The sequence below is a fragment of the Fulmarus glacialis genome, unplaced genomic scaffold (assembly GCF_000690835.1).
Source record: "Fulmarus glacialis isolate BGI_N327 unplaced genomic scaffold, ASM69083v1 scaffold8332, whole genome shotgun sequence".
NCBI lineage: Eukaryota > Metazoa > Chordata > Aves > Procellariiformes > Procellariidae > Fulmarus > Fulmarus glacialis.
Window position 1 is genome coordinate 7,579 of NW_009198382.1, and position 19,298 is coordinate 26,876.

General features: G+C 37.6%; 1 protein-coding gene across 2 annotated transcripts in view; it reads right to left on the reverse strand.

Moving 5' to 3' along the window:
• The window catches only part of PCNX (pecanex homolog (Drosophila)), a 79,512-nt gene that overhangs the window by 999 nt on the left and 59,215 nt on the right, over positions 1 to 19,298 (reverse strand). Inside the window, exons 21-35 of one of the 2 annotated variants that reach the window (XM_009572868.1) lie at positions 18,889 to 19,066; positions 18,371 to 18,479; positions 17,632 to 17,761; positions 16,439 to 16,497; positions 15,504 to 15,719; positions 14,822 to 15,075; positions 13,648 to 13,878; positions 12,135 to 12,235; positions 10,714 to 10,864; positions 8,719 to 8,949; positions 8,054 to 8,328; positions 6,376 to 6,617; positions 4,846 to 5,281; positions 3,892 to 3,958; positions 3,260 to 3,400 (exon numbers count right to left, since the gene is read on the reverse strand). In XM_009572868.1, the coding sequence (XP_009571163.1) occupies positions 3,260 to 3,400; positions 3,892 to 3,958; positions 4,846 to 5,281; positions 6,376 to 6,617; positions 8,054 to 8,328; positions 8,719 to 8,949; positions 10,714 to 10,864; positions 12,135 to 12,235; positions 13,648 to 13,878; positions 14,822 to 15,075; positions 15,504 to 15,719; positions 16,439 to 16,497; positions 17,632 to 17,761; positions 18,371 to 18,479; positions 18,889 to 19,066 (2,821 nt within the window). Of the gene's footprint in view, positions 1 to 3,259; positions 3,401 to 3,891; positions 3,959 to 4,845; positions 5,282 to 6,375; positions 6,618 to 8,049; positions 8,329 to 8,718; positions 8,950 to 10,713; positions 10,865 to 12,134; positions 12,236 to 13,647; positions 13,879 to 14,821; positions 15,076 to 15,503; positions 15,720 to 16,438; positions 16,498 to 17,631; positions 17,762 to 18,370; positions 18,480 to 18,888; positions 19,067 to 19,298 lie in introns of those variants that run through there. The other variant, XM_009572869.1, reaches the window with a different exon arrangement.

Below are 19,298 nucleotides of genomic sequence, written 5' to 3' on the forward strand. Positions count from 1 at the left end.
TTGACCCATATCAGAACCAAACAGTTACTGCAAAGTGAGTAACAATTGAAAAAAGTGTACACGTACGGATTTGGGATATTTTGATGCTCTAGTTGTAATAGTCTTAAAATACCTCAGTGCTGTGCAGCACATAATAGCACAGAACTGTAGTTTATCAGGAGTTAGGTGTAAACTACTGTCTCCTCTAAGTCAAATCCCTTGCCCTAATTTTGTTCCCACTCACTGTGAATTCAAGACTGATCTTTTAAATTAAATTATTCAAAGATAATTTAAAATGAAAAATACTACAAAGAGGAAGGGTTTCAGAAACAGTGCCACAAACTACTGTCCCATACTCCCTTGGATCTACAAAATTCAGGTACTTCGAGCTGCTGCTTCTAAGGATCCAGCCTGATATTGACCATCAGAAAGCCCCTTTTCCATACAGGCCTTTGTATGACCTTATATGTCTCTGCTCAGTTGCCTCCATAAAAATACACCCTTAAACTTCTGGATGCCCCAAAGAACCACAACGATGCTCCAGTAACATGGTTTTAAGTATTGCCAGCTCCATAGAAATAGAATTATCTCAAATTTGTCAGTTGTGGGAAAAGAATCCTAAATTCAAGACAAGGTAAGGTAAAAAGCAAATAAAATTAATTTTTACAAAATCTGATTTTCAAAGAGTTCTAAAGATACAGGTGGGGAAAAAAGGACAGAAAACCACAAGAAATCTACATCTTCCAAGATAAAATCCAAGCGACCCCCTTAACTTCACTATACCCAGCTGACAGCTGCCAATTTCTCTAACACTGGGTGAATGAGATTCAGCTTTGTCCACTGCATGAGATCTACACTGCATCCACAGGGAAAGCATTTCAGCCAGGGAAGCATGGCATCTTTAGTTCCCCTTTGATGCAACAGCATGATATTTAAGCAGTCTGTTCAGGTCTGACTTCACCAAAGTCTGTCCAAATAAACTTTTTATGCTGCTGTATGGAGTGAGGCCAGGAATGTTCTTTTCCCAGGCACATAAAGTTTCCCAGTAAAGTCCAAGTACTACATCCTTGTTGTCCACCTTAAAACTGGTGCCTTTGAGATAGCTAAGGGTTGACTCCAAAGGCATCAATATCATGGCTCCTTAAAAACAGTGTATGTGCTAGAGTTGTACATAGATTGTAACTCACTGCAACCATCTCCCCACACTCAGTTTTACCATCTCTTCTATCATGATTAGCATTTATTTGATACCCATAAATGACAGGTAACAGGCAAAATGATGTCACTAGAGAGCCAAGAGGTGATGATAATCTTGTGGGGGGAAAAGGGTTCTTCTGCATGCCAGTGTCAGGTATCATAGAAAGATAATGCAGAGTATACCTTAATCTCAAAGTCCTGGAAAAAGTAGCTACAATACAAAGAGGATTGCTAAATTTAATTTCCTTGAAGAAACCCTACAATGTTTTTAGGTATTATATATACCGTACTCAGCAAAATAAAAAGCAAAGTTAAGAAAAATGCTTTTTTCTACGTAGCAGAAAAGTTTTAAACAACTGAGTGCTGAACTTCATACCAAGAACACTGACATAAGGCTTTGGCTGATGAACTGCTTGATGAGCAGCATCTCAGCAGGTAAGAATCATTTCTGCCTGTTTGCAGAAAGGACCACAGCTGCAGGATCAGAAAGAGAAGATTGTCCTAAGAGCTAATGGCTTTACTGATACTAGTATGTTTAACCACAGGCAGCTGAATCAGGCAGTGGAAACTATGTCATCAAGTTAAATCCTCTCCTAATCACACATAGGATAATCTGGTGCTTTCCCCCCTTCTTCTTAGATTAAAAGATGCTCTTCTAAAAAAATCTGCCAGCATGCTGCACCAAAAATAGATGAGAAGCATTCAGAACAGTAGCTTACTCTGACCTTCAAATCCTCTTGTTTTAATCTTTCTGTAACATCAATCACTGTACATGTCAGCATGTTGCAATTTGCAAAACACTCACGAACTCCTGAAAACAATTGTCCAATGATACCAGGCAACAGGACATGTTTCGATATAACCCTTTACATTCACCATCTTTACGACATTCTTTATCTGCAATAGCTAACAAGGAAATTCAAAAGTATTAACATCTAAACCCAACATAACTATGAATATTTACAAAGCATTCTACTCCCAGGTGTGACCTACAAGGTAACCCTACTATCTTAAGAGTGGACCATCAACTATGATGCAATTATTTAGGGAAGGAATTTATTTTCAGGCCCTTCCTTCACATACCTATAACATCAAGGTAGATTTGGCATATACTGTTACCAGCATATTGCCATTTCTTACCTGAAGTTTGCACGTAGATTCACAATGATGTGGATGTGGACTTTCAGACTGCAAAATCCAGCCCCTGAATCCAATTTATAATTAACGCCTCCAATTGAGGTAAGCAGTCAATCAAAGCAAATTCTTATCTGACATATTCCAAATGAAAATAGAGTTGTATCGATGAACCAATGCAGACAATGTCAGTGACTCTTCCCTTTTACTATTTATCACTGAAAGAATACTCACTGGAGCATCTTTAAGACACAAAGGTCTAAAAATATATGCCTCAGTAAAAACCAAAAAGCCTCAAAGACAGAGCTAGGTTTTTTCCCCTCTTAAAGAGAGCCTAAATTTGGAGATAAGTTTTCTAACTAATGCAATGAATTTTTATAAAATGCAGACAGAACACCCCTAGGGAAAAGGGAGACAGAGTTTCAAGTCATAGGCTTTCGCAAGTTTTAGTTACAGCAGATTTCCTTCTTAAAGGAAAGTAAACACTTATCACGTACGTATTATATATATAAAGAGACGTCTAAAGACTTGGCTCTATTTTCATCAGAATAATTTAAAAACAAATACTGTTAACCATTCAGTTAAGGACTTGTTAGTAAATTGACCTTCCATATTTGCTCAAGGATTGACAGTTTAAGGAAAGGAAAATGAAGGTTGGATGAATGAGCGTAATGCCTGATTGTTCATGACACGAGCTGGAAGAAGGCAAGGAAGGAGAGGTGGTTGACATTTGAATCATCACCCTGCATCTTTTGGATACAGTTGCAGAAATATCCCTCTGCTTCAAATTAGGATTCTAGACCTGCTCTTCCAGCAACAGTGACTTGGAGGACAGCTGCTGATCCAACTTACTACTACATGTAACTTTGGCCTTGACATCTAGGCAGACTGCCATAGAATCAATACACTGCCTTTAAAATTAGCTTGTCAACTTCTAAGCAAAACTTACATGGCCTTCCATGCCTTCCTGAGGACTCCAGTCTTTCCAGCTGTTTCTTCCAGCTTTTAGCCGTATCACCTCATCTGGCCACTGCAGCTCTTTCCTTTTTGACACGTTGATCCCTTCCAGTACTTGACTGGGATCCATTAACTATAAGCAGGAATTGAGTTTTGACTGTTAGTTCAGCCAAAATTTAAAAGAAACAGATAAACTGTAACCTTTTGCACACTTCCAGAGAACTGACTTTAACCCATAGAAATCGATTTCTGACCAATTCCAATGTTGGAAACTCAAGCTCCAGGATAGGAAAAAGCCCAAGCAGCACAGAATTTGGAAATGAGGCTGTGGTTTCAGATACAGATGACAATATACCTGTTCACTGCTGTCTGAAACAGCAGCTCTGGTTCCCCTTCCCACCCCTTCTTTTGGTTACACTGGCTCATGGCAAGCGTCCGAGGAGCTGGCACAACATAAGCATTGTCAGCACATGGTGCAGGAGTGGGGAGGAGCTAAGTGATGGTGAGCTGTTAAGCTGGCTCAACACTTTTTACACAGTATCTTAAGAAACATGGTCTTAAGATCAGAATTTACTGTTAGGCTCTAGAACTATTTATCTACTAGCATGGTTAGTTGAGACCGACCCCGTGTTTTGAAGTAAACTGGCCTTTCCACAGGGGCAGCAGGAGAAAACTCCTGAAAACTTCTTCTATTTAAGGACGAAGAGAACCGCATAATGTCCACTATCCAAGGGCACATGTCAATTTTGCCTGTATTCTCCTCACACAGAAGAATTAAGCAGTTTCATAAAAGAGCCCCTTGCCTGCAAACAAAAGCTACTAAGCACAGACCTGCAAAATTAATTTGTTAACTTTGCCCACTATGATGCAGTTTACTAAGTTTACTAAGGATTACTCTAAAATGAGGTGATATCAGCAATGAAATCACGTTTGTTATGATCTATCCTATTAAATACACTTCTTGATGTTTCCCACTAATACACTGCCAAAGACATGTATGTGGGGCTAATAAAAGCTAGAAGAGCAAGAACACAAATTTGTGGATTTTCACAAAACGAGTAAGGCTGCCATGATTAACTTAGTCAATGGTGTACTATTTGTTGCTCAGTAAACCCAGACTTGTGGCAATAACCAAAGACTACATATGAAAATGAATAAATATATATGAAAGTGAAGTGAGTATTTTTACACTTACTTTTGTGGAAAATCTACTTGGTTTAAAAGAAAAAAGCTAGTTGCTTTCTGCCCTGCAAATGAAGCTGTTTAGCTTTACATGTTGTAAGGAATAAAGGCAAACTAAGTATGAAGTGGAACAGAGTTCAGCTGACTTTCTCAAAGCTTCACTACAGCAATACATGTAAGTAATGTAAACAGGGATGTCTAAGCATGCAGAAAGGCTGGTTGTCCAGAAAACCTTTTCCTCACATTAGTTCTCCAAATGTACCTGCACAATAGTTGTATACTAAGACATTCCAGACTGTGTGTGTATTTAAAAGTAGTGATTTCAACAACATATAAGGTAACACCAACACAAGCATATGGAAGCATAGGTTAAGTTGTTCTTCTGGATTATTCACCTGGATTCTGTAAATAACGTCATCCTTTTTGGCTTGCATTTGATTTGCAGGGCTTGCATTACCACCTGACTGAGTTTCAGTTGCATTACTCCCTCCTTCTGTCCCTAGAAAGCCCACAAGGGCATGCTGTTTACAGGCTGGGATGCTTTGGCTGGAGCTGCTAGAAGAGGGCAGTCCATGCTGCGCGCTGACCCCAGTCTGGCCAGTAGGTTCCATTTGGTTCACCATAGATAGGCGGGACTGGATGGATGATGGGAGGTTACGAAGGGATATCTGACTGGTGGAAGAGCGCCGACAAGGCACAAAGCCTGTTGTGGATGTGCGAAGAGATGAATGACGACTGCCGTAGCAATAAGATGAATGGCTAGCTACTGAGGCACGGGCAGGGGAATGTCTGACAAGGCTTGACTGCACAGAGTGAGAGCTGTGACTGGTGCCTAAAAGTAAAAGATACAGAATCAGGAGTTTGATAAAGCCTTCCACACACATTAGATTTCCGACACACAAATGTTTTAGCACTTAGATACAAAACTGATGGATCTAATCAACAACTTCTGAAACAGCTGTATTGCAGAAGATCTCTGTTGCATTTCATACGGCAGAGCATTTGAATACATTCCATTCATCTCATCTTGGAATTTCATATTCTGTTCAATTCACAATCCCTGCAAGACAAGGAGCTTGAAAAATGCTTCAGCCTTGCTCTTCCCACATTACAATTTGTTTCTTAATATTAACACTTAAGTTTCCCATACTTAAGGCATTAAGGCAGGTAGAGATGTCCATGTTTCAAAATACTAAATATTCTTTCTTAATATGCTTGACTGGATGTTTAAAGATTGAGTGAGAAAATTTGTCAGAGCAAAAGCTGTTTTTAAACAAATTCAGAAAAATTTAATGCACTTCAAGTGAAAAACAGGAATTGCAGTTTATGAGCATTGGTGTCATTGCTTTTCCTATACTAAGTACTTGTAGATACCTCTCCACAGCTGATAGACCTAGTTAAGTTGTGTAAAAAACAGAAGTTCATTCAACTACATACACTTTTATATTCTTTATGAGTAAAGGCAGTGCTTGGAAAGTTTTTTCTCAGCTCTACTGTTTATCACCTCCCTAACTACAGATCACTACAGTCTCTTGGATAGGATTCAGCTAAAATACTATGGAAATAGAGAATGCATTCCACTGTCTAAATAAGATATATAAAGACATTCACAAAAAATGACAAGTTTAGCATTTGCAGACAATATGACAGAAAAGATCCAATAGAGAGTGTTATAAAAAGTTATTTAATCTATTTTGCCAGTACAACTATACCCCTATTGCTCAAATCTCTGTTTGTGAACCTTGCATTGCATAAAACAGCACTGTAGTTTGAGATGAATCCAGCAGGTTAACTCTACATAATCAAGTTACTTTTGTTTGTACTTTTTTCTTTTAACTTAGGCCTGATCCAAAGAACTGAAAGGCCAGTTCTGGCTATAGGATTGTACTTGTATAAAATTGTTGCTTTGTTTTATTTTAACTTTACCCAGAGTGGAGGGATGAGTTGGTGGATGAGCTGCAGGAAGAGTTGTGGGATGAGCTGCAACAGGAGGGTGCTGTACTGCTCCAGGTCCCTGCCCTGTAGTTGCATTCCCTCCTCCTTGCGACATGCTGCTCTGAGACTCATTGATAGTTGCATTGTTACTTGTGCAAGAAGCTCCACCTCCAGCATCTGAATCTTCAATATTTCCACCGCTATTGCAGCCAGCTCCACAACCCTTCCTTAGTCTGAAAACATAACGCAATTGACACATTAAGTCAGGCCTCCTAATCATCAGGATTTTAAGAAATACCTTATGATGACAAGCAAAAGGCTTTACTCAGCACAATCCACAGCATTCCCTAAAATCAGATAAAACTTGACTTTATTTTCTCAGAATGTGCTTTGCAAGTATAAATACTGCTTTCTAAGAGATGGCAATTTTCTTCATGACAGCTATTCAAGTAATAGTTATTTATGATAAGTCAAATGTTCATATAAAATAGCTTTTGAAAAACCAAGCCATCTCTAAGTACAATAAAAAGATAAAATTCTAAATATAAAATGTTGGTGGAACATCCTGGTTATTTTGTAACAGTTCAGTAAAATTTACACTCCCTACCACACCAGTCATGTGTATTCTTACAATGCAAAATCTTTTTCTATTCAGATGAGCAGGAACAGAATGTTTGTTGGGTTTTTTGCGTTTTTTTCTTCTTAATGTATTTGGTTTCTTGTTACCTTCAGCAATGTACTCACAGTTGTTTGAAGCACGTATTGCAATTATTTTGTCAGACAAGCAGATGGTGACAGAAGACAAACACCACAGGCTATAGTAAGTGTGGTATATTCTGGGGTGAAACAGCTCGTTCTGTTTTGATGTGCTGTAGATGTCTAAGTGTAAATATGACCATCAGAACAGCTACAGGACTGTTCCAACTATGGCACCAGCTCCTGGAACTGGTAAGAACTGGGACACACATTTCTGAATGCCACACACAGCTGCCACTGTTGCTTTTGGAGCCACAGTGCCAGCTCAGGCCAGAAGTTCAGTAAACATTCTCATGGCCTATAGAACACAGCACAGCAAGAGTTTGTACTGAGTTACCAAGGGGTCATGTAGAGGGAGGATTATATTATCACTCCAGTTACTTGTTCTGGTTCTGACATACAGTGTATTTATAAGCACTCATGAAATTCTGAACAACCGCTAAAGCTTGAGTTACTATGTATAAGCATGCCCTAATATTAATAGTGCACTTGCATGCTAAATGTTTTCCAGACAGGAACCCTACCAAACAGTTCTGATTCTGTAAGCATGGTATTATAAACTGCAAAAATGATGGTACTGAAAAAAATAATACAGGAGTTGCACTGACTCTCATCAGACCTGACATCAGAACTGAAGTTGTAGTTCTTGCATCTAGGCTTTCTGTCCCGTTTTTTCTGAGCTGCCATTTACATAATTTGTGGCTTACTTATATGTGGTATTACTTATGTGCCTTGAAGATTAATCCTGTACCAAAGCAGTTGCCATATGGTACAGATGTGCCTTAAAAAGCCACGGCTTTTTTTTTGTGCGACTGAATATTATAAATTATGCCATGTTGGGCATGTATGAGATTAGTTAGTGGAATATGAGAGCATGAACACATACTAATAAGAACTCATTTCCTCAGCTCACCTGTGCCATGTAGACACTATGAAGTTTCTGATGTTTCCTAAGCTGATAGCTCCCCCGAGAATCTCCTTAAGCTGTTCATGACTATCTGAATAGGAAGTAGTCAAAGGTGAGACGTAGATTGGGTATCCAATTGGCTGGTCACAAGAGGAATTGATCATGTTCCTCAGAGCTTGTTTTGCATTTTGGATACTTCCTCTTTCTGGATTACGATTACGCAGGAAGACGAGCTCCTGTTGTTGTCCTGCCCACAGGCCACGCACACACTCCTTATTCACCTGCAAAAGATGACAGACAGAAGCCAAGTAGAAAGGCTGTATCAGAAAGTGAAACAGAGTGTGTGAAGACTGCTTTGCTATACCTAGGCCTTCGCAAGTGTATGTAATATGGCACTGCAGAACCGCAAGCATTCATATTCACTTCTTTAAAAGGCTGAACTTATGGACACAGGCTGTAACAGTGAGAATAAAGCGAATCTAAGAATGGGATGAGAAATAAGATATTTTAAGTCAGGAACTGATTTTCTGTTGAAATACTTCACTATATGAGAAGAAGCAGCCCTACCAACAACAGATCAGTAACAAATTTGAGTTGAAGTAGCAGTTTGGTATAGTTATTAAAATATACCACAACATACTGTCACATTGTGGAATGTGCACAAAGCTTACCTTAATGACCCTGAAACTGAGATAGCGCTTATTCAGCATAATGATTTTATATTCATTGGTGCCATCATCCATCACATGACGCAGAGCAAGGAGGGAGGGAGAATTGGAAAGAACTGCACTTCGCCAAGCAGGGTCCCCTTCATGTGCTATAACTAGATTTTCTTCATGGGTTGTTATGGCTTCATAAAGGACAGAAGGATCATCATATTCATCTGGAGAAGTGAAGTGATCCTGTTTCCAAAAACACATGTTCAGTAAGATATGATTAACGTTTCAGATGTAACTCCATATAAAAATCAAACATTTCACACCTCAAACTCTTGAAAGGCTCAGTGCATTGCACAGAGTTAGACATCAAAAATATCAGATACCTACTGAAGAACATTGTTAAAGATGACCTCTTTTCCAACAGACTAGTTCTATTTGCTTGTGTTTCCTTCCTTTTTTAACTTAAAACCAAAACGATTGGAAGGACCTGCCTGTTATTGATTCAAGTAAATTTCTAGTTGAAATTTCACAGGAGATTTATATCTATTTATATTGCCTGCAGAAGCGTTTTAGCTTCTTTGCTTATTCACAAGTCTCCAACTGAAAAACACAGTTAAGTAAAGCACCGATTATTTACTGAGACTGTATTATATGAAAATAGCAATAGGAAGAAAAACAAGAATGTTTATCTGTATTTTCTATTAAAAAGTTCACATTAATACTTGATGACAGACTATTTCAGCAACAGATACTATCACACAACTTACATTACTGCCAGTCAAATAAAACCACAAAAGTCACAAGTTCAATTCAGTATTAGGTCACGTTACTTTCTGGTTAAAAAGGATAGTGGTTAATAGCTAAATTCCCAACACTGGCTGAAGCCTCAATATGCTACTGCACTGCAAGTGAATAAAATCACCCTTTATAGATTAATACCACAATGTTCAGAAAAAGCTGCTTCTGTTGGAGATATTTGTATTTTTCTCACTTTTCATTCTCTGACTTAATTCAAGCCTATTCTGCACAGTAACCCAAATATATTGAGAACACTTCAGAATTGCTGAAGTGGTACTTCCGCTGGTTTCAATAATGATTTTGTAATTATTCTACTTTGCTACATATACTCCTAACACTTATATGCATTCTGCTAAATTCAAGGAGTTTGTGTTACATGAAGGAGTTGATTCAATCACTGCGAGCTTTGGGGGACTTCTAGACTCTGTAATGAAGGCAAAAAATGCAAATATTTATTATTAAAAAAAGTGCAACTAAGATTTGCCTACTTACTATGGTTTTCAAGCGATTTGTTCTTCTACAGTACCAACACTTTCCCCCCCTTCACAGAGTGCTTATCACTCAGTACATGCTTTCTTGTACTTGCTGAGCTTAGTTAATGGACACACTGGACAGAATTTGAGATTGTTCATCTTCACCCTCTCTTCACTATAGAGACCGACTCCAATTTCAGCTTATTGAAAAGCAACCTTCTCATTCTCACCTGAAACCTTACTGACAGGATCCATGAGTAATGCCAAGTTGTCTGTTATTACAACATTTCAAAGAAGAAAAAAGAACAAGAAAAACAACTCCCATTGGACAGCTGGAGAGGGCTGTGCAGCTTTGAATGGCATGATAAACTTTTAAGCCAATTACATATATGCGGAGAGGGGAAGAGGGAGGGAAAATATCAGAGAGGCTGTTCATAGGGGAATAATCTCTAGATAGATATGAAACGGGGCTTGACATGTTCTCTGATGTACATTTGATACAATTTTAAAGCTCTCAGCATAAACTGCATTCCCTTTTCCTCTGTAATCACCTTCCAGATGAGCTATAATAAAACAAAGGACATGACATGATACTCCCTCACTTTCAGTTGTTCATCTCTACCACATGCCCTTTTATTCTCTTCCTCTTTTTTCTCTCTCCCAGCCACTTATTTTTAAAAGAACGAACGCACAGAAATAAAAAGAACTGGACACATCTTCCTGTGTAATCTCTCACCTGATGTAGCTTAAGTGACATCCGTATTCCAGGAACCACTACTTTCCTCAGCAATTCCATGTCAGCAAAGATCCATTCATCTCTAATTGAAGATATACGGAAGTCACCCTTAAATAGGGCATGCAGGCCATACAAGAAGGATTCCAGATTACTGTTGAGGGGGAAAAAAAAAAAAAAGAAAACAGCCCAAATATTAGCAGAAATACAAAAATATCCCAATTGTCATCACTGACGAGCTGAAAATACTGAGCTGTACAGAAAGGCACACAATTCTTCTCTGTAAAGATAACTTACAGGATAAGACAGGGAGAAGGGAACATATGAGTAAGGATGTGTGTGTAAGCAAAGCTTGGACACTAAAGGTCTATGTGCACTGAACAGGTAACAAATAAACCATACATGCAATAGACTATTTACACAAACTAAAGTAAACAGGAACACTGTGAGGAACACCTGATTTTATTCTGAAGATTTTTAAAGAGAAAACTTTCGAGGGAAAGTAACGCCACAATGGACCAGTTAAGGAGGATATGTAGCTTCAGTTGCGCATGCTTCAGTACAGAATAAAAATCTTGACAACTTCCTCATGTTTAAAAGCATCATTTCCTTTTATTAAACTAACTTAAGAGTGAAAAATCAAATATGATCTGATCACTCTTGCAACTGCGTATCTGCAAGACCTTCAGGGGGCAATTGGCTGGTACTTAGAAGGTATTGGTCAACAGTTTCTGTGAAAGTGAAGTAAAACAGTTTTACAGTTGGTACCCAGCTGACCCAATAGCTTCCACATCTGATTATGCCTCTTTTTCTTTTCTTTTTAAACCACCCACCTTGTGATTTCCTGAAACATACAACTATATTTTACATTGGCTTTCTAAAGTAAGTTGAGGCTATGAGTCTGCAAGAAAGAGATTGTCACATGATGACAGAGTTGAGCTGAAGGAGATTTGTACAAAACACCACTGCTTGCCACAGAGCCAGCTAAACTGTGAAACTTATCACTACAGTCTGATCTAACTTCCATCAAGACATGTGTTCTTCATTTTAAGAAGCTGTCCTCTTCTTCCCCCTATTTCCATATAGGGCACACAGAGCAGGAAACAGAGCTTACTTTTAGAACTCAACCAGTTCTTGGTTTTTTCATCAGTTATCACTGGTACTTACCCACACCACAATTTTCACCTTGCATTGGTTTGATAAAACAAAATGCTCAAATTCAAGTTCTCCCTCACTTGCTGTTCTTTGGTTACGTTTCACTGGCTGCTATAACCAAGACAGGTTACATGGCATATCTGTCCAGTTTAAGGAAAGATGACATTAAATATCTCTTCCTTTTATGAAGAGGTACTCATTTAACGCCTAACCTAGGAACCCTGAGGGATTTTGAGGAAGGGAAACTTACCACAACAGTATTTTATTACCTAGACATATGATGTGAAGCTGTTCCCAATGCTCTCCGCCCTAGAACACACAGTCCATAACACAATGTCACCAGGGGCGAGTCTTTACTCGAATCCAGTGGCTTGTAGTAACAAAAGAAAAAAGGAATAGTCAGGCGAATGGAGTAAAGAAACTGTCACAGAAAAATGTTTTGCCAGAAGGAGTAAAAAGACCCAAATTCATACAAAAGTACACAAACTCGAGTGCGCATATGTACCTAACACACTAGTTACTCTTGCTCAGACTTTCAACAGGAATTCTTTTGAAAAAGTTTTGCAAGTATGTAGAGTATTAGTAAAGGCAGACACACACATATTATATTTGAAATAAGACAAATTGTAAGCCGAACAGATGCATGCAACATTCCTCATGCATACTGTGCATCTTGTATGCAAACTGTTGATTAGCAAAATTACAGGGTTAAGACAAAAATATTTTTAGTGAATGAAGTGCATTCTCATTTACTGGTTAGGAGTATAGAATTCTGAATTAACTGAAAACTTCCCTGGACTACAGCTTTATTCAGGGGAAAAACTTGCCCACAGCTCAAAGCCAGTGGTAACTTTATAGGGTATATAATGCCCTAGATAATAGTATCATTCATTTAAGTGATTAAACCTGATTTTTAATACCTACACAAAATATTTCACAAGATGGTGACTTGGAAGGAAACAGTTTTCTTTGGCTGTTGTTTCTCATTTGACTGCAGAACGCTTTAAATTTTACACCTGTTAAAATGGGCTTCTAATTAATCTTTTACCTCCAAAGTAAAGCTGAACTCTGAAGTCTTGGATCCTTCATTAAACACAAATTCCAATTATATTCCTGTCCCTTTAATCTCAATCAATTTCTGCTTATCCTCAAAGACAACACTACTTTGACTAGACCATATACAGGTTTTTTGTAAACAGTAAGAAGTCAAGGCATTCCCCTACAAACATACTAATATTTCTATTTAAAAGATGGAAGAATTTGGAGAGAGGAAAAGGGTTGAATATGGGATCATCATTTTCACAAGCCAACAATTCCAATGGTCCAAAGGAATGGTATAGTATGACCACTAATAAAAAAGTGGTCAGTCTTATAAGCTGGCAACAGGTATTTGGTTTTTTGGAGTTTTTGTTTTGTTTTGGGTTTTTTGTTTAAGTTAGGGTTGATCTGTAAACACTGACATCTAAGCACAAAACATCAATTTTATAAACGTACCCTTTTGTATGCAGATAAATGCCTGACTAAGATTCAATTAACTCATTTGAGCTGCTAAATGAAAATTCATTAATGAACAGGTTAAATCATTTACTACTTATAAAATTTATTTAAATTCACATCTCAAGAGTAGAAGATCAAAACTAGTAAACTATAAATTAATATTTCAATTAAAAATCTTTATTTAAAAAAATTAATATTAAGCCAGCCTGTAAGTCAAACCAACAGGGGAAAAAAACGAGACCATCCTAGAATAGCGAATGGCTTTCCTCACATGTTCATACTTACCTTTTCTCTTCGAGAGCAGCAATATTCTATCCAGTTCAAATATATCATACAGAAACTCTCTCTCGAGATCCCTGCTAGACGGTGGTCATAATCCTCATCAATATTGGGGTTAAATGTTGGGTCTACATCAACATAATTGCGGTCTGTGCACAACCGCAGTCCTTCCTGCATTGTCTCATTAGCTAACCATTCCTCTAGCTTGGGGGATGTTGTGACATAATAGATGATTCCCTGAAACAGTAGTAGTTAAAAACATGAGTCAGTATTGCAATTAAAAAAAGTCAGCAATCTCAATTGTTCCAACTCATTTGCATTATTTTCCCAGTAATGAACAAAACTGATTTATAGTAGCATTTATTTAGCTCACAGATGCAAGAAATTTGCACAGAAAACACAATACAGGTTTGTATACAGGCATATTTTTCAAAGACTGTCAAGATTTCTGAAGCATGCACTGAAGGAATAAGGAAAGGGAAAAAGACGGGACAGGACTCTCACTGTAATTTTGCAGAAAAACAAACACATTGGAATTTTTATCTTAAGTTACATGGATATTTCTAAAGAATTCAAATGCTAAATAAAAGACAAGACAGTTTAACTCCCTTGTGTTAGGGGGAAAAAAAACCCAACAACTTGTGTGTGAGTGTGTATAAGTATCTTGGAAATATTTCAACCTGAATTTTTTCATCTCTCTGAAAAAGGGTAGTTTATGAAAGATCTCGATTATCTGAAGGGATCTGAGCCTCAGAGTCCTCTTACAACTGCAGGGCTTTTTGTTTTTGTAAAAAAAACAAGGATGGGTTTGGACAGCTTTTAAATACTGAAACAGCTTGGCTTTCTTCAAGAGAAACACACTATTTATTTAACTTTTCACTTACAACACAACTACTACATTTGGGTAACAACTTTCAAGTTTCAACTCCAGCTTCAGCTAGAAAGTGTCCTCGCTCTGTTCTAGACTACAGGGTCGTTGTCCTGCTCATGCAACAGAGTATCAAGTAATCATCGGTACAGCAAACTCTGTCCTCCTTTGATGAAGCTGTTCATACATCTATAATTTGTATTACACTCTATGATCCTCATATGTAAGACATTAAACGTTCAAGACATTAAGCAGTTCCCAGATGTAATCCAGCCTACCTCCCCCCCAGGGTTGTACTGATTTGAATCATACCTTCACATAGTAAGTGGTGAGAATTTTCCGGAGATCAAAGACTTGAAGCATGGAAGCCGCACTGTTGTCAGTGATACTATAACCCTCCAGAACATACTTTGTCACAAGTACTTCCCAAGCCAGCCAACGCTGCCCAAAGGCAGCATTAAAGGAAAGCATGTGAGGAAGGTGGCCTGGTTCACAGCAACAAAACCCCTCATCTTCCTCTACACCTTCAGTGATGGCCTCTACTTCTCGTTGCTGGCAGTAAGTTCCTTAGGAGAAAACAGACAAAAGAAGAAAGAGTTGAACACTTTATATTATTGCTTTAATGTTGACTTGTGTTTAAAAGTGTTTAGAATCCAACCAATCGCCAATTACGTTTCTGTAACACCAAGTGAACTATCTGCCAATGAACACAAAAGATTCGGATAGCTTAATTTATCACTCTAGGATGACATTTTAGTTAGGTGTCTCTAAGACTAATTATGGTAGCCATGTTGTACTAAAATGGAAAGAGAGACTTAGCATCAACTCTGCTACAGCAAGCTCGTTTTCCTCACAAGTGACAGGGGCATGAAGAGGCCCCACAGCCCAGTTTCAAAACAATTAATTTACAGGATGGAACTGAAAATAATTAAAAGTTTCCAAAGCAGAAGTTTACTTTTTAGTATACATAGTTAACAAAGTGTAACACACTCACCTCTGAATTCAAGCCCTCTCAGCTGGAAGGTGACCAAGCCATTTCCTATCTCTATAAGGTGTACTAGTGCATTGAGGTAGTCAGAGGCTAGGATGAAGCAGTCTCCAGTACTATAGTTTCCCCACCGACCCAACAACAAGTCTCCACACAGGCTGTGCTGAAGGGAACGGGTTAAATGTTCATAGAAGATTGAATTCAGGTTGTTGTCATCTGAACCTGCAGGAAGATTGGATTTGGGTTATTATCTGAATTTGCAGAAAAACATCAAGCTTGAATGTCAATTATCACTTCACATTGAATCCTACATTTTTCTTAACAGCAACGTTGTTTCAAGATTGTTCTCCATATCCCACCCCCTCTTTTTTTAAGGGACAACTACTCCAAATGAATGCTAAGTGACATTTAGTATTTTTGACCAAATTTTTTCCCTTCTTAGCCACGCCTCCATTTTCCAAATTATTCCTTCAGTTCCACTCATGCACCTCCCACCAATCTATTCCACATAATAAACTACAAAAGCAAATGACCACAGAAGTATCTCAGTAATGACTGTTGTACTGGTCTCATCACCATGACATTGAGACACCCTCAGATATTATTTGGCTTTTCTCAATTACTTAAGAATAAAAAGCAAGACAGCTTAATGCATACTATGATTATAAATAAAGAAGTAAAGTAGACACACAAAGTTAAGGGGGAAACAAGAAAAACTTACAGGAGAGTCTAAAGAATAAAGCAAGAGAGAGATGATGAAGGAGAAAATAACAGTAGACAGAACAACAGAAAGGTTGCGCAGGGTTGGAGAAGATGAGAGGGCAAACTGGTCATGAATCCTATGAAAATCCTATAAAAGCCATTTACATTTGAAAAAAACACCACTATCAAAAAAAACCCCACCAAACCCCTCCCCCCCAAAATCAGACTAGGAAAGCTACCTGGATTTCGATCAAGCTGCGAAGCCAGTCTTGTATTTGAATGATCCACACGCTTTGTGCTGAAAATAATAAAGTAAAGCATACTTAACACTTAACACAAAATTTAGTACTGTAAGAAAACCTAAGGGAAGAAACTACTAACAGAATAAAAATTGTTAAAAAATATTCCCACTGAAATAGTTTCAAAAAGTTATTTTAAAATAATTTTATATGCAAATTTGCTGCTCTTCTCATATGTAAAACTATTTTCTGCCTATAACAGCATTATGATCCAATACCTAATAAAGTTTGTCCACAGTAGGTAGCCATAGAATAATCTTCAGCTTTAGATTTAAGTGTATGTATTTTCTTAGATAGATACCACAGCTTTAGATGTGACAAATAAACTTAATAATTAAATCAGCACAGCTAACATTCCAGTAGACTTTACTGAAAGGGCAATTTTCAGAAAGTTATTATTTATTGGCTGAAGTTACAACCTTAACTCTTTAACATAAGATTTGGAACACTGTATTTAAACTGTTCTAGTGTTAGAAGGGAAAAAAGCAATAAAGCAGTAAAATGAAAAACTAATTCTCCATAAATACCAGAACTATATACTCATCTTGCCCTATGCTGTTTATCTAATATTTCATTGGTCTGATACTCCATCAACTACAGTGGACTTTGGAGAAATAAAACACAGGGAGGTATAATCTGACATGAAGAATCTTTTACTACTGATCCCACCTTGATCAAAAAAGATTTAAAGATTTTTATATTGAGGTTAGCCAGTTTTAGCTGTGAAATGAGCAATAATGAACACAAGTCAAATACAATTACGGACAAAATACAATTTGTATTTTGTCAAATACAAAACCTTTTTGTACATAAATTAACTTTCTGATTAAAATTGCACTTTACAGTACTGTAATTTTTATGTTTAAAAAAATTACCAGGATGGCATACCTCTAAGTAGAAATTACTTAAGAAACTAAAGCAAGTGTTGCTAGTATAAAAAACAGCTGCTACGGTATTTCTGGAACAAGTTCATTGAAAACTTTCAATGCTATAAACTAGTTTTCTCTGGGTAAAAAATAGCAGCACTTGGAGGAAAAAAAAACCCCAACCAAAAAAAACAAACCAACACATTTAGCCATAGTTACATTATTAAAAACAAAGGACACAAACTTTAAAGGTCTTATTTCACCTACTTGTAGTCTCTTTCCCAGAATTTGACAGGCCTGGCATATGAAGTGATGAATATTGCACTTCCCAGAAAAGGATTCAGTGGAGTAGAGAAGAAAGCTGACACAGCTGCTTGGACAAACAACATTGCAGAATCTGTAGGATAACAGAATTAAGGAAAGCCAAGCAACAACTACTTTTTTCCAAGCTTCTGTGATAGTACCCGAAATAGACAGCAACACCAATTAAGAGCAAAACAAGATCTCTAAGAATTTTTATGCAGCAAAATATCCTTACAGTATCTCCAGCAATAAGGGGATTATTTTTATTTTTAAAAACAGAAATAGGTGAAAATTTGGCACTAGACACTGTGGTTGTTCTCCTTCTCAAAATTCTGCAGAGAATACTAACTCAACACTACATTCTACAGAAGCTTAAAGTGCAAAACTCAAGAACTAAAACCATAGTTCGTGACTCTTGAAAAAAGGGAATGACTGTCAGAAGAAAAGCTGTGTCATTTTCAGAATGAAGTAACTCCTGCTCCATGTATCTTTTATGCCAGAATTCTATTCCTACTCTATCTGCTACTGTGTAATTCATAGCATTGTAGCAAGGCAGAAAGTGTGCACATTTTTTCATAAATACTCATTAGACAAACCTGTTCATTCAGTAGATTTAGCCCATAATACATAATCCATTATAATGCAACATTCAGAAGTTATAAACACACGACTTCAGGAAAAAGTCTGCATTTTCGAAGGATACGTGGCACAGCAAAGGGCTGGGCAAAAGCATGGAAGGCAGATCCCCATGTGATCTGCCAGGGAGCAATGTAGGTATATACAAATCTCAATTTATAAAAGAGTTCCCAAAGCTACAGGAAAAAAAAAGAAGAAAAAAAAGAGAAGAAAAATTTAGTGATTTGGCTGAGAATCAACATGCTCTGCTGTACACAAATATCCTGAGGAATTTACTGGTCACCCTAGAGTTCTTACTGGTCTACCAGAAGCCTTGAGACTTAAAAAAAGGATGTAATAATGAAGCAGTTAACATACTATGCACTTCATTGTTCCACTAACAGAAACTCATGAGATGTTTAGAAAGTTACATATGCTTTCTCAAGCAAACATACGTGCTTTGGGAAGCAGAAATCTTAGCTGTCTTACAGCATATTGATATAGTACCAATAGGACTGGTGATCTGGAAGATTACCTATCAGTTAGGACTATCTGTTTTCCCTTTTGGATGACCTGAAACACCTAGAAATAGAGAGTTAAAGTTACCTTGCTGAAGAGTATGGACATGAAGAAGAGATCTAGCAGCATGGTCTCAGTAAAACTTTTGTAATCAAAAGTAAAGAAGAGCACTGTGAAAATAACAGTGACATACTGGCACGTTGGGCTACTGAATGATGAACGCAGTAACTTCAAGCCAGCTATTGTGATCATTAAAGCACCCAACCTGTATAAGAAATTCACACAAAATAGTTATTTATCTGCTGTCTGAAAGGGGCTTAAAGACCACCTAAATTGTTACTGTCACACAATGCCAATCTCTTCAAACTCAATGTTTAGATTTGGGCTTGCTTTTGAAGTTTTGGGGATGGGGGTGGGGGTTGGGGATGTGCGGTTTGGTTTGTTGTTTTTCCTAAAGACAACTCCAGATTTTTTTTTTTTTTTTAAAGTTACTACCC